At 41.7% G+C, this 21,500-nt stretch overlaps 1 protein-coding gene across 1 annotated transcript in view; it reads left to right on the top strand.

The window, feature by feature from the left end:
* Nucleotides 1–21,215, top strand: part of LOC149068837 (T-box transcription factor TBX20-like) — a 41,003-nt gene extending 19,788 nt beyond the window's left edge. Inside the window, exons 2-5 of the mRNA XM_089251052.1 lie at nt 5,345–5,642; nt 5,751–5,924; nt 8,174–8,250; nt 18,356–21,215. Coding sequence (XP_089107178.1) covers nt 5,345–5,642; nt 5,751–5,924; nt 8,174–8,250; nt 18,356–18,935 — 1,129 coding nt within the window. The 3' untranslated portion in view covers nt 18,936–21,215. The remainder of the gene's footprint in view (nt 1–5,344; nt 5,643–5,750; nt 5,925–8,173; nt 8,251–18,355) is intronic.
* The last annotated feature ends 285 nt before the right edge of the window (nt 21,216–21,500 follow it).

Raw genomic sequence — 21,500 nt, 5'->3', positions numbered from 1 at the left:
TATTTTTTCTCGCACGTTCGCGACTCGGTCTCGTTTCACTAAAAATATGTGTCGCGCTTGTGATTTTTTTTTTTTTTTTTTTGCATCATGTCAGTGACCAAAAAGTGATCATTAGTGACACTGAAACGTGTCGTGACATATATTTTTTTTTTTTTTGGCAGCTTGAATCGTGATTTTTTTTTAATGTTTAGCGGATATTGTAAGATTAGAGTTTTGTGTTGAGTTTTGCGGCTCGGTTTCGGTTTGGGATTTAGATTAGGGGTGGCCAACCCGCTTGCACGCGTAGTGGCACGCCATGGTATCAGGAGTAGCACGCGGGCACTTTCCGGAAATTGAAGAGAAATTGCATTCCATTTTTCAATCAGTGAAATTCTCTTCAATATTTAAACAACCCTTTTCTTGTGGACATTGGCGTACGCAAAGGGGGGATTTTGGGGTTCTAACTCCCCCACCCTTGAGCCAAGATGTTATTTTGCAGGAAAAATCATAACCCCCCCAGAAGGAAAAAAACCTGACCTCCCCCTCGAGAAAATTCTGCGTACGCCTATGCTTGTGGATGATGGTCTTGGAGGCTGCCAAACCTAGTATGGTATAGGCACACTTGAAATAATTATTATGCGATGGCTTTCTACTCGATGCGTTTCTGTTCGGTTTTTCATCTTTGGGCGGCATAGTTGTCCATAATCGCGCAACATGTGGGGGAATCAGTAATGAAATTCATGTTAACAACTATTCGACTTTGCTAAGCAAGCTTTTATCTGTTTACAGATGACATTAAAATGAAGGCAAACTGTATTCCCGCTTAACTGGTCATTGTAACTAATTAAAAAATCCATTTTAATTAATTAATTTGCCGCGTTGCAATTAAATATATGCTAACAGCACCCATCCTTATTGTTAAAAACTTTTTCGTTTTACATATGCGTTTTTACGGGAGTGAATCATATAGGGTTGATACCATTTATCTCGTGCTGTTTTGTCGTGCACGCAAAGTGTTAACGTTTTTGTTCTTAACCCCTGCGCTTTAGAAGCGAATTGTCAAGAAATGCGGATGCTCCCCTATTCGACGAATCGGCAATAAATGTAGTAACCTTGTCCTAACCTAACCGCACGTTAGATATTGGGAAGAAAAAACAAACAAACAAAATGAAAGAGCAAGACAATGTAAAAGATAAGGTGATAAGAATGTAGGTGCAAAGTTAGATTTCTTTTCACCCTCACCTTACCTGTTCTTTCACTCTTATAAGAAAGATACGTCATATGTCAGGGGAAAAAATCACTGTCAGGGGTATACAAAATCCAAAAAGAAAAGGTTTTCGACAAATAAGTAAATTTGAAGAATAGAATTTAGCAATATAATTTAGTATTTAGCTACATAATTTAGCATTTTACAATAGAATTTAGCATTTAACAATAGAATTTAGCATTTTACAATAGAATTTAGCATTTTACAATAGAATTTAGCATTTAACAATGTAGTAATTTAGCATTTAGCAATGTAGTAATTTAGCATTTAGCAATGGAATTTCACATTTAGCGATAGAAATTAGTATTTAGGAATAGAATTTAGCATTTAGCAATATAATTTAGCAATTAGCAATATAATTTAGCATTTAGCAACAGAATTTAGCATTTGACAAATTTCGCATTTAACGATAGAAATTAGCGTTTAGGAATAGAATTTAGCATTTACCAACAGAATTTAACATTTAGCAATAGAATTTAACATTTAGCAGATTCATTTACCTGCTTGCAAAAAGTGAATGACTTTCTCACGAAAGAAGTACAAAAACTAGACACTCAAAAATCATTGCATTTATTTACAGAAAATCATCTTGTGCGTATAGGAATATATACACTTGATTAAATTCGTTTCATTTATACGAGTATATTATGTATTGGTCCGTTTCCATATAAGTACAGTATTTACGTCTAGTTTATTTCTAAATATTCTCATTCAATAACTGAATATGATTAAATTACAATAAGTTAATCTTTTCGAATTTCTTCACCTCCAGTTGTTTGACACGTTTTAGTAATACGGGTATTCATAAATAGCCGCTCTGTTAGTTTAATAAATCTTTCTCTTTGCCCCCATTGAGAAGTTGGAATTTCCGATAAGTCGAACTAACGATAATTCGAAGCTTCCCTGACGGCAGCTGCACATTCGACTTATCGAAATTTAACTGTACCATGAGAAAAAATATAATACACTAGCTAGAATACCAGGCGCTGTCCGGGTTTTATTTAATGAAGCTTTTTGGATCACGTGATATGTCCCTCTTTCTTTGAGGGACATGCAAACCGTGTCTAAGTTAACCAATATGGCGACTTCCTGCGCGACTCATGAAAGAAACAAATTTAGATTTAAAGAAACGTAGAAATGACTTTTTTTCCTTTTTCAAGGGGCGCTAAGTATTTCGATCCCCCCCTTGAACTTCAAGTTTTCCATCTGCCTATTTCTGCTTCCAAAAATGCTTAGTTAAAGCTGTGGAATTTCTTCGATGTACTTTACGTTCCCATAGGTAATTTTAAAACAACCAAAACTATATGAATTTATGCAGTTGAAACGGAGACACAGAAAACCCCACTAAATTTCCGCATTTCTACAGTAAAATCGGCAATTTTAACACTGATTTCTATGGGGATCACCCTTTGCCCGACCCGATGCTGATGATGATTCTGACGTCTATTCAAAAAATCTCGTTACTGGGAGTATTGAAAATGTGGCAAACCATTATAAAGGCATAAACTATTATACATACACTGGTAGCGTTAAAGAAGTGACAAACCATTGTAAAGGCACATACACGTCTGGAACGTATTGCTAGGGAGCCACAGTAACCAAAGTAAACGTTCCGAAATTGATTGTTGAGGCGCAAAAACCATTGTTGCCCGACAGTTTTTTTCGGCCCATTCCGGGTATTTGCCCTGCTCTGACTAACTTTTAAAGTAGACTATGGTTTAAACCCGCTCCCATTTGGTATACATGCAAAATTTGGTGACGATCGATCTAAAATTGTGGATTTGTATAGAGAACATACACACACAGACACACAGAAAATCAATTTTATATACATAGATTGCCCATAAGAAATTATGATTGTCTTTATCTAAGTGTAGATAGCTTCTCCATTTATCCCAATAATAAACATTGCATTCAAATTGCTATTGCTAACTTGTTCGCAATTTTAGAATAAGTGATACGACTGATCAATCAATTTTATTTCAATTGGGTGGCCTTTAGTTGAATATTTGTCTAAGAAACGTGTTGTTATTCTCCGTATATTATGTTTTTAGTTTCAGTTGTTATTTTAATGCGGGGGAAAAAATTGCAAAAGAATCAAAAATTTATATTTCTCCGATTATCTAAGTGTATTTTTCTTCATTTCTTACGGAATCAAATTCATTTCTATTTGATAAAAAGAGAAGAAAGTTTTATTAATTCACAATTTCTTTATTGGAACAGCATATATATATATATAAAATTATCAATCTTTATATTTCTAATAATAATTATTTTTCACGGTATTTATTTACTTATTTTTTTGATGATTATTTAAAATTCATACGTTACTTCGGATGAAACACTCTGTACAGATATTAGGGGCCGTTCAAGTATTACGTCATCATCGATGGGGGGAGATTTCCGATTTGCTGACTTTTGATGACAAGGGGGGAGGGGGGTGGGGTTTGGATAATGCTTACGTCATCAACCACCTTTTATGAAAATAGGAAATTTTTTTAATGCCATCTTACTCGGTGCACCAAGAACGAGAAAAACCTTTCGATAGTTTGTGGGCAATTGAAATAACATCCCCCTATTGATAAGTGCCCTACAGAGCCACTTTAGCGACCTCAATGTTTCTCGGATCCAAGTGATCTGGAAATGTGTCCAGGCCGCTTAAGTGCTCTGGAAATGTGCCACGCATCACTGAAATAATCTGAGAATGTGGCGCGGGTAATTTGAGTGATGTAGAACAGCACTGGGGGCCAGTTAAGTGCTCTAAAACTACGTCGCATGCCACTCAAAGGAATCTCTAAATGTGTCACGGATCGCTTAAGTGTTATGGAACTGTGTCTCGGGTCATTTAAGTGATCTGAAAATATGCCACGGGCCGCTTAAATGTTCTGGAATTGTACCACGGGACACTTAAGCGATCTGTAAATGTGCCGCTTAGTTCATTTTTACAAAATTAGGTTTGAAGAGGGCAGGCCGCATCAAGTAACTCCCAGGGCCATATTTGGTCCGCGGGCAAATGGTTTTTGCGTGATTTATCATTATATGGCTAAGAGGGTGGGTCGCAATGAATTTATTAAAGAAAATTTTGAGTTCATAATCTTCAAATAACATTGAAATTAATAGAAATTGATTATAACAACATATAAAGGTATTTTCTTCCGAAATTTCAATTACAAAATTTTTTTTTCCTTAAAAAATAAATTTTTGATCGTGGGAAGGGCGCACGGGAGAGCCCCCCCCTATGCCCCCTCCCTTGTACGTCTCTGATCCCACCAATATGCGATAGGTTTCAGAGGGGCAGAGCTGATGACGAAATTTTGCTGACGGGGGAAGGGGGTCAGCGTTTTGCTTACTTTTGCTGACAAGGGGGGGGGGAAGGGGTCAAAAATGGCTAAAAATTTGCTTACGTAATACTTGAACGGCCCGTTATCAGTTGTAACTTTTGAGTCTAAACAGTGTATAGTTCTACACTGATGACGTGCGGTGAACACGAAATGATCTTTTTGGGTGTACCGAGCAGAGTTGGGAAAATTACACTCATGAGTACTTGTAAACAACGGCGCGATAACACTCGGTAGTTTTTCCGAGCGGGGGGGATGAGTTATCGCTGCCTTCTCCAAGCTGTACGCGTGCGTGGTAGCACAGTCAAAATCACGAAATACATCATTAGTCAGTCGTCCTTGACTACCTGGTCCACGGACCCCTTGGGGGGTCCTTGGAGAGATTTCAGGCGGAGATATGTGCCGAATATTATCCTGCGAAGTGGTCCTTGGCCTTCATCATATTGGCAAAGGTGTCCCTGGCTTTCGTCTTATTGGCACAAAGGGTCCATGGAACACAAAACGTTAACAACCCCTGCCATAGGTGGATACGGCCCATATTACCATTCCGCGCACAGAAAAAAACAGGTCAGCGCACGAAAATTAAAATTAAATGGAACGTTGCGAGTTCAGTTCGAGAACTACCGATAGTAAAACATGGTATACTGTACTGTAAATAGAGGTTCTTGAGAATCGTGTAAATTGCGGATGAGAAGGTCCTTTTTTTTTTGGTAATGTGGGTAAAATTCTCTCATGAAAACGGTCTTGTTTGTATCCGCAGGCGTATGTTCCCGACTCTGAGGGTGTCGTTCTCCGGGCTCGAAATGGGTTTCCACGACCCCCACCACAACGCCACGAGGTACTTCGTCCTGATGGACATCGTCCCGGTCGACCAGAAGCGTTACAGGTACGCCTACCATCGTTCTTCGTGGCTCGTGGCCGGCAAGGCGGACCCGCCGTCGCCGGCTAGGCTGTACCTACACCCGGACTCCCCTTTCACCGGTGACCAGCTGCGGAAGCAAGTCGTCAGTTTCGAAAAGGTCAAGCTGACCAACAACGAGATGGACAAACAGGGACACGTAAGTGCAAAAGACATTATTTTTGACATTCGCAGACATCTTGATGCAATATTTGTAGTCCTATATTTTGAAAAATAATAACTATTATTTGTTTACTTTTCGATCAAGATTGTTCTGAACTCGATGCACAAGTATCAACCTCGAGTGCATCTGGTGAGGCGGAGGGATACGTCTGTTTCATCCTCGTCGAAACCGATCACTGATCTCGAAGCGGAGGAATACAGGACGTACGTGTTCCCAGAGACCGTCTTCACTGCCGTGACGGCGTACCAAAACCAACTGGTAAAGCAAAAATACCGATTTCTTAGAGCCCAGAATGTGCATATGCATCAAAAAAGTGGCAAAATATGCTCTAAAATATGCAAATATGTACAAAAAATGAGAAAATATACACTAAAACATCACCGTGCAAAAAAAGCATGTACTTTATTAAAATGCATATTTTCTACTTCTTAGTGCATATTCATTTACTGCATATGCAAATAATTTCTACATATAAATTTAGGCAGTTTTAGTTTCTAGTTTTTTAGCTGCTCAGTAACGAAATACAGTGAAACCTCGCTACAACGATACTCGATATTAACAGTAAATCTCTCAACAACAATATTTTTTGAAGTCTTGTTTAGATATTTTTACATTCTAATGTAAACCTTCTGCTTCTCGATAAAACGATTATACCAGTACAACGATATTTGTTCTTGTTCCGCAGAGTATCGTTATATCGAGGTTTCACTGTACCAGTAAAAAAAAAAATGAAACATTATTTCTAATAATAAAAAAAAGAACACTTTAAACATAAACCTCTAGAAATAGCGTTAGGCTGGTATTACACTGTAAAAGTTTGATAAAAGCTCTTCTATAAAACTTGAAAATGCAACCAATAAGCTAATGTAACCTTGGTTGCTTCTTTTTCCAGTTTTGTGTTTTGTAAAATATCTTTTATAATAAACTTTTAGGCCGGTATTACACTATAAAAGTTTGATAAAATCCCTTTTATAAAACTCAAAAAATTCAACCAATAAAGCTTATAGGTTACATTCGAGCAAATGCAACCGATAATCTTATTGGTTGAATTTTTCAAGTTTTATAAAAGGACTTTTAGGAAACTTTTATAGTGTAATACCGGCCTTGGAGTGTAATCCCGGCCTTACAATAAAACAGTTGATATTTGGAAAAATGCAATATTGAAAACATGTCTATTAATTCACGAAACCCCACTTGCGTAAAAGAAAAACCCGATGTTGTTAAAATATTATGAGCAACATTTTTACTTGCAAAAATTATTTAAAAATGTGATTGTGCTTAAATAAATTTTCAAAAATATTCGCTTATTCTAATAATTCTTTGATTTCATGCATTAATGCTAAAAAAGGCCAAAATATGCAGATGCATTTACATATAATCCGGGCTCCACTAATCATATTGAATGCATAAGTATCGCTATATTTAAATTTCGATACAACAATAACAATAGATGATCACTCGTGTGTAAGACACAGAGTTGCTTAACCTTTTTTTTTTTGCCCATTTCCTTTGGATCATATGTTTTTCTTGTGCCCCCCCCCCGTCTCATCCAAGGACCCCTCCCCGCGCCTTCTACTAATTAAATTGATATTTTGAGTAGATTTATTGCGAACTCGGACCCATCGGACAGTGAGCGTCGATGTGGTGAAGGTTCTACGCAAGGTCGTCTCAAAATTATGCGCCCCGGAATAGAGTGATGTTCCAGGGCTGAGTACTTAGCTGGTTATAGTGACGGACTCGTGTCGCGAGGTCCGGGGTTCCCACCCCACCGTCACCGCAGTGGTGATTGGTTTTCTGTGGTTCCCAACGCTAGGCGCGCGAATGGTATGGAACATTACAACTCGCTAGGTAGTAAATCGCTCGTAGATGGTGATAGACCTGAGTTGTGCTCGGTTAGAAAGAAAGTGAACATATTTACGCTCGGAAAATCGCAAATATTAGCATGTCCTCATGCGCTAACATGGGTTCCCTGTTCTTCTGGCAGTTCTATTGGAATCTCAAAGTAGTAGAACTTTTTCCACTATATTTCATTTGGATAAATTGCAAAATTAAACCTTCTCATCTTTCTATTTCTTTTCATAGATCTATGGCCCAATCGCCTGCCATGGCTCCCCACCTTTAATTAATGAATTTTCACATGTGACCCCCCCCCCCTTAGAATATCCCAGGAGCATTAAAGGGGCCCCCTAGAAGTCTATCCCATAGTTTCCCCAAAACTTTTTGTTCCATCGCCCCCTTCTTCTCAGAAATGTTTTTCCTCTCATCCTCCCTCCAAATCAAACGAACCCATAGGATCCTATGTTATACCCGTAGCTTCTATCGCGCCCCCGGATCATTTCATCACCCACCAGGGGGCGATATTGCCCACTTTGGGCAACACTGGTCTATGCGAATGCCATTTCTTAATCACTTGTCACCGCGGACATTCTTTAAATGTTGATTCAATTGTGTTTGAGGCAAATACACACAATGTAATTTCAATTAGGCTTTCATTTCATGTTTTTTAGATCACAAAGCTGAAGATCGACAGCAACCCTTTCGCCAAGGGCTTCCGCGATTCTTCCAGACTCACCGAATTCGACAGGTAATTCATTTATTTATAACTATATTTATTATGTTTCCCCTATACGAACATGAGCATTCAGACCACTTGAAATTTGGCGTGGATTAGATTAGTCGTTTAAAAGCCAGGTTTTCCTAGAAGCAGGTTTCTACAGCCCGTGCTGCGTGAAAACTCTGATTGGTCAAAATAACCTGAATTATTTCCAGTTTTTAACCAATCAGAGTCTTTTACGCTGCACACTGCGCAGAAATTCTATTCCTAGGAAAATCCGGCTTAAGAGGGGGACCATAACTTATGATCAGTTACTACGTATATACGAGTGTGAGCATCAAACCTCTAAAGCGTCTCTCTCTCTCTAAAGGTGGTATTCATCGACATGGTTTAAACCAGGGGTTCTTGACCTTTTCAGCCGCGACCCAAAACCACCAAAAAGACCAGAGTCGCCGACCATGGGACTAACTTATTTTTCGAAATTGATGAAACCAGTGGCGCAATAATTGAATTTATCCCATCTTGGAAGGCCCCCCCCCCCAATCCTGCGGATCAGGTTTGGGTCGCTACCCATAGCTCAATAATCTCCGTTAAAAGTCTCACCACAGAGAGCAACAAGCCTACACAACGGTACAAGTATTCAATCTTTACACTTCACTCATAGATGAAAAAATAGGTGGTGGATGTACGAGGCACTATAATAAGCATTAAGCAGAAACAAACTTTATAACTTCTCGTTAGGTTCGCAACACGTACATGCACATTCCAACGAGTAATCACAGCACAGTGCCGTAACTAGGCAGGTGCACAACAGGTGCACCCTCACAGGGCTCACTTGTAAGGGCGGGGTACAGAATGGTTCATTTAGACCAATACTGGGCCCAAGAATGGGTCAGAAGGGACCCTAAATGTAAATTCAGCCTTCCTGTAATCGTAAATATAGATGGAGCACAGGCGCCGGAATCTAGGGGTTGTGGTCATTTCAAGCCCTCCAATAAATTTTGTAAGGGGACTGAGCCCCCGGTCTCCCAATAATTTCTGGAAAAAAAACCAATGCAACACCCCTCCCAATGTTTTCTTCAAGTCAGGGCCTCTGAGATGGACCCACCGGTAATTAATTCCTGTTGCTCACTGTGCCAGTATCAAGCACCATAGTGTGTGTGTTTTTCCTGATACACACTTTCCTTTCAAGTTGCCAATTTGTGCCAATCAAACAACTTCTAACTCGCATCCATCCAAACCAAACCATCATCTTGACGCTGACATTTTCAAGCAAATATTTAAACACTCGCTATCATAAAAAAAACCTCTCCTTCATTTTCAGGATCAAATGAAAGGAAGGATCATCCACAGAAATGACAACTTTTAGCAAACAAAAACACCACACATTGCCGATGGAAACGATTCCGTTTCATCGTCGCACCCCAGTACACAATAACACAAAGTACCATCTGTTCCCTTAAAACCGAAAACTTCGGGTATCGGATTCACTCAACATTCCCCTCGCAAGACTTAACAGGAACCCAACATCCATAAGTAGAAGAGTATAAACTCTCACCAATGTATGTTACTGCCAAAGCTCGAAATTGGCTAATTCGCGACGGGGCCGGCCGCTACGCGAATAGGCCAGTTTCGTTAAATATCGACCCGGCCAGTTCGCCAAGTAAAGTTACTCATCAAGTTGGCATATTGTTTTGTGATAATTTTATGTGCAGGTTAGTTATGGCAATCCATTAAACCGTAGTCACGATGCGGTAATAATGTTTTCTCTCCAAAATCTGGCAGAAAAAAGATATGTTTATATAATTATTCATATATAGTTTTTTCTCCCAAATTTCACTTTTTCTTTTCCTCGTCGCATGGAGCTAATCGAATATAGTTGCTATATTTATATAGACATGCATCATACGGTGGCGATTAAAAAAAATGGATTTGGCACCTCCGTCTCACATCGAGTTTTGGCGAGGGATCTCCGACCACTTCACGAAATGGCCGGCCAAAGACCGAATCATTTCTGCAATTTGGACTTCGGACAAAACTCTTGACCAATGCTCAAAGTAGCCGTCCCGTCGCGAATTGGCCGCACTTCGGGCTTTGGCTGTAACATATGGGGGGGGGGTGGATAGGGTTGGTTAAAGGAGAAAAGGCCCTTTTAGAGATGCGCGAAGTACTGTACTTAGTAATTAAATTCTTGTTTGGGTTTGGCGAAGACGACGTCGTTTCGCCCTTGATGGTAAAGAAAACTCATGTTTACTATCATTATTATTATTTTTAGCTCCGCGAGCCACATGAGGTGCCTCGAAGGGCCACGGGTTGAGTTTGTATCTGTATATCAGCTGTTTTGATAGTTATTCACCGAATATCTGTTTTTCCAAGCGAACTGTTGCCACTCAAAAACACTCGTAATTCATATACATCCAGAAAACCAAACCATCATATTGACGCTGACATCTTCGAGCAAATAAACACTCGCTATAACATAAACTTTTCCATCTTCATTCCCACGATCAAACAAAAAAAAAAAAACATCCACAAAAACGGCAACATTTGGCAACATTGCCGATAGGAAACGATTCCGTCTCATCATCGCACCACACGACTCTACGGAATATATAACACAATGTATCATCTGTTCCTTTTAAAAACCGAAAACTTCGAGTATCGGGTTCCCCCTCGACATTCCCCCCTTTGACAGGGAACCCCCCAACATTCATGTTTAGAAGAGTACAAACTCTCACCAATGTGTGTGTATGTATATATATAGCAAAAAAAAAATAGGGTTGGCTCTCAAAGAGAGGAGAGAAAAGCCTTTAAAAGAGTAGTACATAGTAATAACATCCTTGTTTGGGACTGACGATGTCGTTTCGCCCGTGATGGCGGAGAGAAACATTCATGTTTTTTTACTTTTATTATTATTTTTCTCCATGTGTTTTTTCTTTGGGGGGGGGGGGGAGGAGAAGGAAGTTTGAAAGATAAGTCAGTTGAAATGTTCATTAATCCTGAGGTAAAGCTAATTCCGCCCCCACAAGGACCACACACATAGACATCAAGCGAGAGCCCCGTTTAGCGTCGCCAAGCCCGCGTGTAATGTTACAACTCGAAAAAGGGCGAGTGAGAACATGGGGCCTGAAAAATTAAGAATAAAGGGGGGAAGAGGAAATATGCCACCGAACATGTGCATGTTGTAATTTTGTAATACATGCAGCACGGGTCTATTTCATGCATAATCTACGTGAAAGGCCTAATTGAATTGGATAATAAAATGGAATTTTTGTTGTTGTTGGTGGTGGTGCACCTGCTCCCCCGGCCGGCACTTTTTTTTTTGCTCGTGTTATAACGCTTTATCTCGTTAATTGGTTATCAGTTATAAGATGGCCTCTCTCTCTCTCTTGAAGAGTTATTTGATGATACCGCGTTCTCTCACGGTTCGGACGAATCGGAAACGTGAAAACTCGAGAGTTAATTAATGTATTGTGAGGATTCCCGTGTAAAATACGTGAATGGACTGATAGATGTTTTTTTGTGTGTGGATTCAATTACCTTGGAATTAGGTAAAAACTTCGATTACCGACTAGATTGATTGTTATAATTATAATTACACTTTTATTCAAAGGACCTGTAGACATGGGACCAGCGGGTCGCACTTAAAAATAAAAACGTTTTTAGGACGTGAATACGCCTATTTAATCATCTTTCAGGCCAAACCGGGTGCACCCGACACCTCCTAGAGACAGAAGGCCTCCGCAGTCTGATTGTGACGTCAGTAAGTAGTCCATTTTCCCTCAGAATATTCAGGAGGAAAGAAAATTCCCTGTGCTCGCGCCAGTATCATAGTTGTGAGGGAAAAGAAAAGATCGGGCTCAGAATTGGCGATTTCTATGCCCAACATCCAATCACTACGCGGTATTTGTGAGCTAATCAGGAAGATTCTACGCCAAAATAAGAAGAAACGAAATAGGATGCTGTGTTTCAAAATGCGGCAAACTTGCTGGGTATTCTGAATGACGTTTATGGCAAACAGTGCAGAGGTCTTCTATCTCTAGGAGGTGCTGGTGCACCTCCGAAAAGTTGGCGTAACGAAATTACTCTAAACGCTCATACCTTGAGAAGTATCGGGTGTCCTATAAATTTGTAAACAGTTTAGAAATTCCTAAAAATTAAAGGAACTGGCACATTTGAATGCGGTTTGTGAAAAAGTTGTTCTCATGAAGAGGGATTTTTTTGATGCAGGAAAAAAAAAATTAGTTCAAATTTTTGTCGATTTAAAGGATGCGGCACGAAAGCAAATTACTGGAAAGATGCAAATCAGTCCTATAAAATGTGAGGTTTGTGACTCTGACAGCTCATTTCTGAATTATCCTGTCAGACTAGACACGACCCGGGCTCTATCCCTTCCGAGATGTAAGCCCTCTACCCGTGTGGGTTGAGTCGTGCTGGGGACGACCAGAGATGACGGGACTGAGCACCCGTCAGTGGGGTTTAACCACCATCAAGCGCCTCCTCCCGGCACCCCCGACCCTCTGTCTAAGTCCTAGCTTTCGATCTTTGAAAACCAAACACACCACGCTCTTCCCATTTCATTGAGATATCGAAGCGTTCCCGGAGGATGGGTGTCTGGAAATTTTATTAAATATCTTCAGAATAATAAATAAAAATATTACATATAGATTGCACATATAATCAATGTTCGTCAATGGACGTATCATAATATACGGGGGAAGAAATTAAAAATCAACTGTAAAATCTACATCATAATCTTCTGAAAGTTCTTGATTCCATCCGAAGATGAACATTCATTCTATCGTCCATGCGCTCTAAATAGAGTCCCTTGCCACTGTGGTACATTCTTGAAAAGTCCGTTGGTTCGTAAAATCTCACCGAGATAGTGGATGATCCTGGAGTACACAGGACAGAAGTCCTGTAATACTTGTGGTATTCAAGACGCGTATAAATCGTCTCTCTGTTGGCCCGTCTTTGTTGTTATGCGTTGCTTAATAGTCCTATACAGGAAGATATAATGATCCCCGATGTTTCTCCAAATAAGGTGTACTAATAAGTCTTAGACAAGTAGCACAGACATCCATGGGAACCAGTAACCGACGGGCCATATAACTCGTTGGTCCTAGCTGGTCCTATAACCTCTGGTTCTAGCTAGCCTGGTCTTTAAAGTTGTCTCTCTTCTGAGGTGGCAACAGCCCCCCACCCTAGGCAAGCCCGGGACGGGCCCACAAACCCGAGCGACGGCAAAGCCTCCTAGATACTATTAGGAGTACTTCTAGGAGGCTTTGGCGACGGCCGAAGGGGCTCCCCCTCCCCGCAGCCCGGTTCCAGAAGTCATCAGGATTTTTTTTTTAACTAATATGAAATTATGTTATCGGATATGTACAGTATGTTGTGTGTGCATCATGGGCGGAGATACCTCAGCGTCCAAGGTGGAGTCGACTGATTTAATGTATATATGTATATAAGAATTGACATCATCATCATCGTGCCCCCTCAGACTTCCAAGTCTATCTCCGCCTGTGTGTGTGTGTGAGCCGAAATTCTTATTACAATTATTTCTTCTTAGTATGTCCTTATTCTAGATGACTCGTGTGAGTTTGTCAGTTTTGCGTGGCCAGCCCAGGCGCTGTGCCACTTCTTCACTATCACTATTCCGGCTAGTTGGATCTGATGAGCCCATCGATTCGTGTGGCCAGCCCAGGTGCTGGGCTACTTCTAAATTATTCTGTATAACTGACACTCTACATAAGGTTTTTTTTTTCATTGTTATGATCATATAAGTTTTCATTGTGATAGTCATAACTTATGATCATCGCAATGAAAACCTTATGTAAAGTGCCAATAAAATAATAGTGCCAGATTCATAATGTTTTCATTGGCGGATAAAGTACTATTGGTAAAGTTGTTTTTTACCTCAGCCGCACGAGTCGCCGGTTGAAGCTTTGCGTCTTTTTCGGACACAGAAGAGATAGAAGATGGGTTCTGGTCCAGAATTCTGTGATTTGTTTTCGTCCAGCGTCCTCATACGACGAAAACTTAAACTAATTCTTTTCTTCTGCACCGAAAAAAAAAAATCCCCCCCTTCGTGAGAATAACTTTTTCGTAAAACTGCATTCAAATTTATAGATTCCTTCAGTTTCATGAATTTTTAAACTATTTACGGGACACCTTGTACGACCGGAGACGAACTCTTCAAGATGCAAATGACACCCCTGGTGGCAGATGTAAATACTATTAAGATTCCTTAAAGTTGGTTTTTAATGAGTTTTAAGCTATTTGGAACCCGGCCAACAATTCAAATACACACACACGCGTGAGCATACCATCTTAAGCTTATCTCGAGAATCTGAGTGGAAGCTTAAAAAGAAGCTCTCTCCCTCTTGAATTATCCATCTTGATGATGATATTTTGCTGAATGAGAATCGACTCGAAGCTTTCTCCACAGCAATTAGCCAAGACACACACACACACACACGGAAATAGATTAACTTGATGGATACAAAGAAACATGGCGCATGTGGTTTAAGAAAGAAATAAGATTCATCCCCCGTTTTTTTTCAGTGACACAAGATATCTTACATCTGTAAGCGCCTGTCAAAAAAAAAAAGAAGCGTCTTCTTGGAAATCGCAGCCACGGTCAGATGCTGTCTAACTAGTAGCCCACGCGTGTTGTCCCGTAATAATGTAGTGCGTTGTGTGTGTGTGTCGATGTGTGTGGCGCATCACACTACCAATCTCGATGACAAGTCCACAGCATTTGAGATTACGTCGACTAATGTCGCCATCATTTACGACTCAAAGAGCTTTTTTTTTTTTTTTTAATTTTTGTCTAAGGGCCATTTTGTGTAAGGGATGGTGAGATATTTTTTTTTTCTTTCGGGCAATTTAGGATGGTGACGCATTAGGACGAGACGTCACGAGGATGGATCCAAGGGCGATGCGACTTTATTATCGAGTTGGAAGTTTTAAGATGTTCGCGTTATTTTAAGGGAGGGGAATTATTCGCATGTCCCGTAAAAATGGGACGAAAAACTTTCACGTGTTATTCGGTTTTCCGTTTTGGTTGAAGTACTGATTTTGTCGAGCACAAAATCGTTTGCGTCCCGTAAAAACGTGACAAAATGTTTTTGTCTCATACTATTCTGCATGAAATGACGAAAACATCCAACATTTGCCGATGGAAACGATTTCGTTTCATCGTCACACCACGGTACACCTTGGTGTGACCACGGTACACGGAATAACACCTTGAACAGGGCCGTAACTAGGATTTTTGCCGCCCGGATCAAACATTATTTTGCCGCCGCCACAACTTTAAAATTCGATAATTTTGTAACGGTATTCTTTGTTTCCTCCTAAAACTGTCGCCCCCTAAATTTTGCCGACGGGGCAGTTGCCCTCCCTGCGCCCCTCTAGTTCCGGCCCTGCCTTGAACCTTGATTGGTGGTACTGGGGATTCCAATTATAATGAGATACAGCGCATACACCCCCAAGTCATATCGCTGCCTATCCGTGACACTATTGCGCAATATATGCCTTGGTTTATATACTTTAAAGAGGGAGCTGCACTAGACCTCCTGGTTAGCCCAAGAGATAGACATTTATTGTCCTATGGATCTCTTCTGACGATGAGCAGGATATCAGAATAACGCAAAGTATCATCTCTGTTCCTTTATTGTGATTAATGAATTTTTTGGTGAGCCTCAATTAGGCGAAGTGTGAGGACATACCAGACCATGCAAATCCATTTTATTTCCTCATCATTCAGTGATGGAAGGCTCTGTGTCGTGTTTCTAGGTATTGTGACGTAAAAAGCTCTCCTTGAAACCCCGGAATGCCCGCTCATATACGTCGTCTTTGAGTGAAGGGAACCAAAAACGGAATGTAGCCAAATGAAAGGAAGAATGTTGGCCAAATCGGAGCGCTGGTTGGTGACACTTCGTTGAATCATTACCCACTCTAATAAGGCACCTATTAGAGTGAGCACCGCGGCCAAACAGAACAAGATGGCCGGACGAATCAGCTTTGTTTTTCAAGACGCTCTTACTCACCCCCTAGTCACCAAATAAGGCATTTCGTCACGATGTGTAGCTATGACGATCGGCATCCCCCGATTTCGTAACCTCGAAGGATTCCACCCGGAATCTCTGGCCAAAATTTCGAGCCTCACCTACCAGAAAAACTACTTCTTTATGGCACCCCCCAGATTGTTGTTGTGGCTTATCTACCAGAAAATATAAGATTAATAGTAGATATATTGCACTGTTATTGAGTCGAGAGGGCAATCGCTCCGGAGTATATCAGCACTTGGCACCAATTATGAAAACTATTCATAATTGGTCATGTTTTTCCTGTGAATGGATCATAGTCTGGGTCTGATTCTCTAGAGCAGTGGTTCTTAAACTTTTTTTGCCCGCGGCCCCCCTTTGAAGCATATTTTTTTTTCTCGTGGCTTCCCTGCCGTACCCAGAGTCTTAGACTCTCATCTAGAAGTAAGATCCTTTATACGTATTGAATTGTTTTTTTTCAGTGAATTTATACTGAATGAAAATTTTGCAAATAAGATTGGCCTCCAGACCACTGGCCTAGAAATTATTGAGCTCAATCCAAGTTCTATTCAGGACCGTCTCAACATCATTCCTCCCCCCCCCCCCAGCCAAAGTGATGCTATGGTAGTCCCATACTTAGCCGGAAATAAACAGCCTACATATTTCCTACTTATTTTCAAAATTTATTGTATTATTATTATTTATTTCAAAATATCATAAGGTGAGATCACTTATGGGCATGAGAGCCCCGGGCATGACCCCCTCACAAGAGTGGGGGAACCTCTTAGGGAACCTGCTGCAAAATGTAGGCGGTGAGGCTCGGGTGGGTCCATGCCCTAAGACGGTCCTGGTTTTGTTGGATTCTGTAAGTGTATAGTTCTAATAGAAAAGCATTATTTCTTCACACCTTAATTTTTCTTCTCAGATCTCTGCAGCCCTCCAAAGACCTGTCATGGCCCCTTTCTAAATTTTCTTCCGTGGCCCCCTCGAAGTATTCCAGTACCACTAGGGGGTACTGGAATACATATGGCCCCCCGGTTGACACCCATGAAAGTGATAACTAGATGCAAACAAGACAAAACAGGGACATCAGCCAATTATTGCCAATTATCGTTGATTCTCACCAAAATATCGCTGAATCTAACTAAATATCTCTGATAGATAGGACACGGTACTATAGATCGGCCGGGGACGGTCTTCGTCAAACCCGGACGTCTGGTTACCGTACTTATAGACAGAGGCGTATTTCAAGGAAACTTGGTGGGTTGTAGCCCACGGCAGCTAGTTCTGAGGGAGGGTGGCAGATTTTGAGGAATCGGTGATCAATTATCGGTGAAAATTAGTAGAATGGGAGGAGAGCGGTAAAATTTATAAAAACCCATAGGCGGGAAAACCACAAATCTTCCTCTGCTTAGAGAGTGAAAGACTGCGTCACATACCGTGCAAGTATGTTAGTGACCAAAAAAGTGAGCTAGAAAGCGAGGGACCATGGCTGTGACAGATCAAAAGAGTGACCTAGAGAGCGAGGGGAACATCACGAATATGGCAGCGAGAGATAAAAAAGAGTGACCTAGAGAGTGTCCAAGCATGTGAGGAACCAAAAACAGTGTGCAAGTATGTGAATGACCGTAAGAGGGCATGGGACCATATCAGTGATATACCAAAAGGTGGATCCAGAGAGTGTGCAAACACGGGAATGACCTACAGAGCGTGCAAGCATGTAGGTGATTAAAAGAAATGACCCAGAGAGAGAGAGAAAATATGTCAGTGAGAGCCAAAAATGGTGACCTAGACCTAGAGAGAGTGTGGGCATGGGAGTGACCAAAAGGGTGACATAGAAAGGGTGTGGCAATGAGAGTGACAAGAGAGGGACTTCGAGACAGAGGCGTATCTAAAGGCTCGGTCTATATGAGAGGTCAATAAAATTAGACTGGAGTAAAAGAAGGTCGGTAAAATTCGTACAGCCCGCGGGCTGTAGAACCATTAATCCGCCTCTGCCCATAGATACTTATTTTTAGTTTGATGAATTTAAATGTCACTTTTTTATGAATTGCCAAATGATTAATGAAACGTTTCCATTTCAGGGACACGATGGAAGCTCTCATAGGCGACCCAACCTATCCATATTCCCCGTTCCGGGCTTTCCTGGACCATCCGGACCGCGACGAACTCCGTGCAGTCTTAGCCAGAGAGAACCTACTAGGATTCGGAGGAGCCATACCGAGGCCAGCGTTCCTACCCTGGAAACCTGCCCTGCCGTCTTTCAACGAGGCCTACGGTGGAGCTATCTCGATCCCGGGCAGTCGGGCTGCGATCGGGCCACCGTCGTCTTCCGGGATGAGCGCCGCTGCTGCCGCTGCGGCGGCATTCTCACCGCACATGTGGGCCCAGTGGCTATCCGCCACTGCCGCAGCCGGTGCCGGTGCGGCCGGTGGTTTCCCGAATCCCTTGGGACTTTTGCTCAGTGGTGCCGGACAGCAACAGCACCAACAGCAGCAGCAGCAACAGCATCAACAGACTGCCGGTGGTGGTGTACTGAGGCCGACCCTGAACGGCCAAGAGAGTTACGGCCTACACCGGTACATGCCGTACTTCTACAGCAAGAAGGACAGCAATAGCGCCAGCCCGGATCCTAACGTCAAGGACAACACTCCTTTCAGGTGAGAGGAGTCTCCTCCGTCTTCTGTAGTGTTGTACATTTTCTGACTGGACGCTGACCATCTCCAGAAGTAGTTTGCACCGTATTGTGGGTCGCTACTTCTAATTCAAGACGGACGGGATTCTGAACTGTCCCGGATTTCTTGGAGGTGAGCAGGAGCAGTCCTTTTTTTGAAGGACTTCAGTTTACATCCTCAAAAATGTCCCGTTTTAGTCTGCATTTAAACCAGTGTCTATACGGACCTGCCTTCTTCAAGAGGTTCCGGCCCGTTTGGAAAAGGGTAGGCCCACCGGCCGATGAAATGTAGGTGCCCTGGATAGACTCGCAAACCAGCTAAATTAGAATCTACCCGGTAACTGCGACGGATATTGGCGTCCTCACTTCACACCAGGGACAAAAAAACTTGCGTTGTAAATTAATCCCATTTCCTACGTTCAAGCTTATCCGGTGGCCCCCAAGGTGTTCGTCGCGGCCTCCCGGGGACGTCGCCAAACATTTTAAAGGGCGTCGTTAATGTACGCCGAAATTTGATCAGTTCAGTAGGGATTATATTTTACCCGGCGAAACGACCATGAGAGAATAATGGGTATATGACCATCGGGGAAAAGGTGGGGGGGGCAGGGAAACCAGGGTAAACTTAGTCAAGGGCAGGATAAGAACAAGAGACTCCATGGGTATACAATTTCCTCTATTTATTTAAAGGTACTACCACAATTCCGGAAAGCATTGAAATAATCCTACGATAATTAGAAATGGGCCCCCGTGAGTGAATAAGGGCTAGGGTAAGAGGGGATGTCACTCATATATGACCATTTACAGTACCTTCATACGAGCATTATGGGGTAAGGGGATCCGAGGGTACATTGATCATCATGGGTAAATGATGATATGCTCTTGGTTAAGGGCGTGCCCTTGGATCTCATTACTAGTCCTGCCCTTTCGTTTATACCACTTGCAAGTTACGACCCGGAATGTACCGCAACGCAATGAAATACGAAAAAAAATCATCAGGGCTTGGGTAAGGAAGTCACGGGCACATGAATAAAAGGGTTAGGGGACCTCTAGGAAAAATGAGGGCCAGAGTAATGTACCTGCGGGCTGAAATAAGGGACAGCGGATGGGTGTTAGCTAGGGTAAGCCCTTATTCCTGTGGGTAAATAAGGGCTAGCATAAGAGTACCGTGTGTACGAGATCATTAGGAAAAGGAACCTGCGGGTGAGTGAGGGCTAAGATAACGTACCTGTGGGGGAAAATAATTGCTAAAATGAGAGAACAGTGGGTATACGATCATTGGAACAAAGTTCCCTCAGTGATCTACCCATGGGTAGATGAGAGCCAGAATATGGGGGAGGGGGCACATGGGAAAATAATTTTTAGGACATGGGAACCTTAGGGTAAATAAGGGCAAGGGAGTACTCATTCTACCCTTTAGAGCATACGACCTTAATCTGTTCAATACTAAAATCACTACCGAAATTCGTAGGGAAATTGAAATGGGTTCGTGGGTAAATGAAATGACAATTAGGGCAATTAACCAGCGGATAAATTAGGACTAGGGTAAGAGATCCTCGAATGAACGAAGGCCCGGGATATCAACAAATGAGGAAACGGCCAAGAAACACAAGAGTAATATCTAGGGCGGCGGGGGGGTTGCATGGGCCACCAAATCACAAGTTCTTTTGATTTGTTTTTTTTCGATCGCGACCATGAAGGCTGCCAAGACGGGTGGCGCATGGGCCACGTATACAGTACTAAAACAAACCCAATTGCAGTGCGAACCTGCAAATGGGTTCCCACTACCGGTCACGAAGAATAAAAAAGGGGGATGGCCCCCCCACAGCGGCATCCTTTAGTTAGATTACGACGATCCTTGCGGGCAATGTACTTACCATCCCTTCCGTTAAATTTTGTATTTAGCCTTCCCCCCCCCCTTTCCCGAGCCCGAATTTCGCGGCCCAGAAAAAAACTAAAAAAAAAAAAATGTTTATTGTAATGTAGTTTCCATGTGTATTAATGTGTATTATAAATGTGTGTGTGTGTGTGTGTGTGTGCGCGTGTGTTGATTCTAATATCGACACATTCTCTTCTTTTTGTACAAAATGGCGCCGTTTGCAAGAATTTTTATATAAATATTTAAAAAAAAAATATGTATATGGAAAAAAATATGTATTCAAGAGATAGAGAATTGTTAAGATAACAACAATCGCCAGAGGATAACAATGATGATAACCCAGTGTTGGAAAAACTGTCTTTCTGAAAATAAAATATTTAAGAAATGTGCTCTCAAAGGTGTTTCATTTTCATTTTTTTCCTCCATTTTCGATTTTGATGCATGCATGCATGCATGGGGGATTTGCATATTAGGGGCCTCGTCATAATGAGGTTTTGTACTACGGTTTCCGGGAGTAAATGAGAATATTGGTGGAGAGAGGTGGGTACTTCAAGCTGGATAGGGGCCCCCTCAGGATATCACTTGGCACGAGGGCGGAGGGCGGTCCCATTCTGATGTTAAGATGACCCAGCTATGGGAACTGCGCCCTGTCACTCAAGTAATCTGCATGTATGCCGTG

The sequence above is a fragment of the Pholcus phalangioides genome, unplaced genomic scaffold (assembly GCF_987345545.1).
Source record: "Pholcus phalangioides strain wild (caught in Gottingen) unplaced genomic scaffold, Ppha-v1.0 ptg000024l_1, whole genome shotgun sequence".
In the NCBI taxonomy this organism is placed as follows: Eukaryota; Metazoa; Arthropoda; class Arachnida; order Araneae; family Pholcidae; genus Pholcus; species Pholcus phalangioides.
This window is presented reverse-complemented; position numbering and strand designations above follow the sequence as displayed.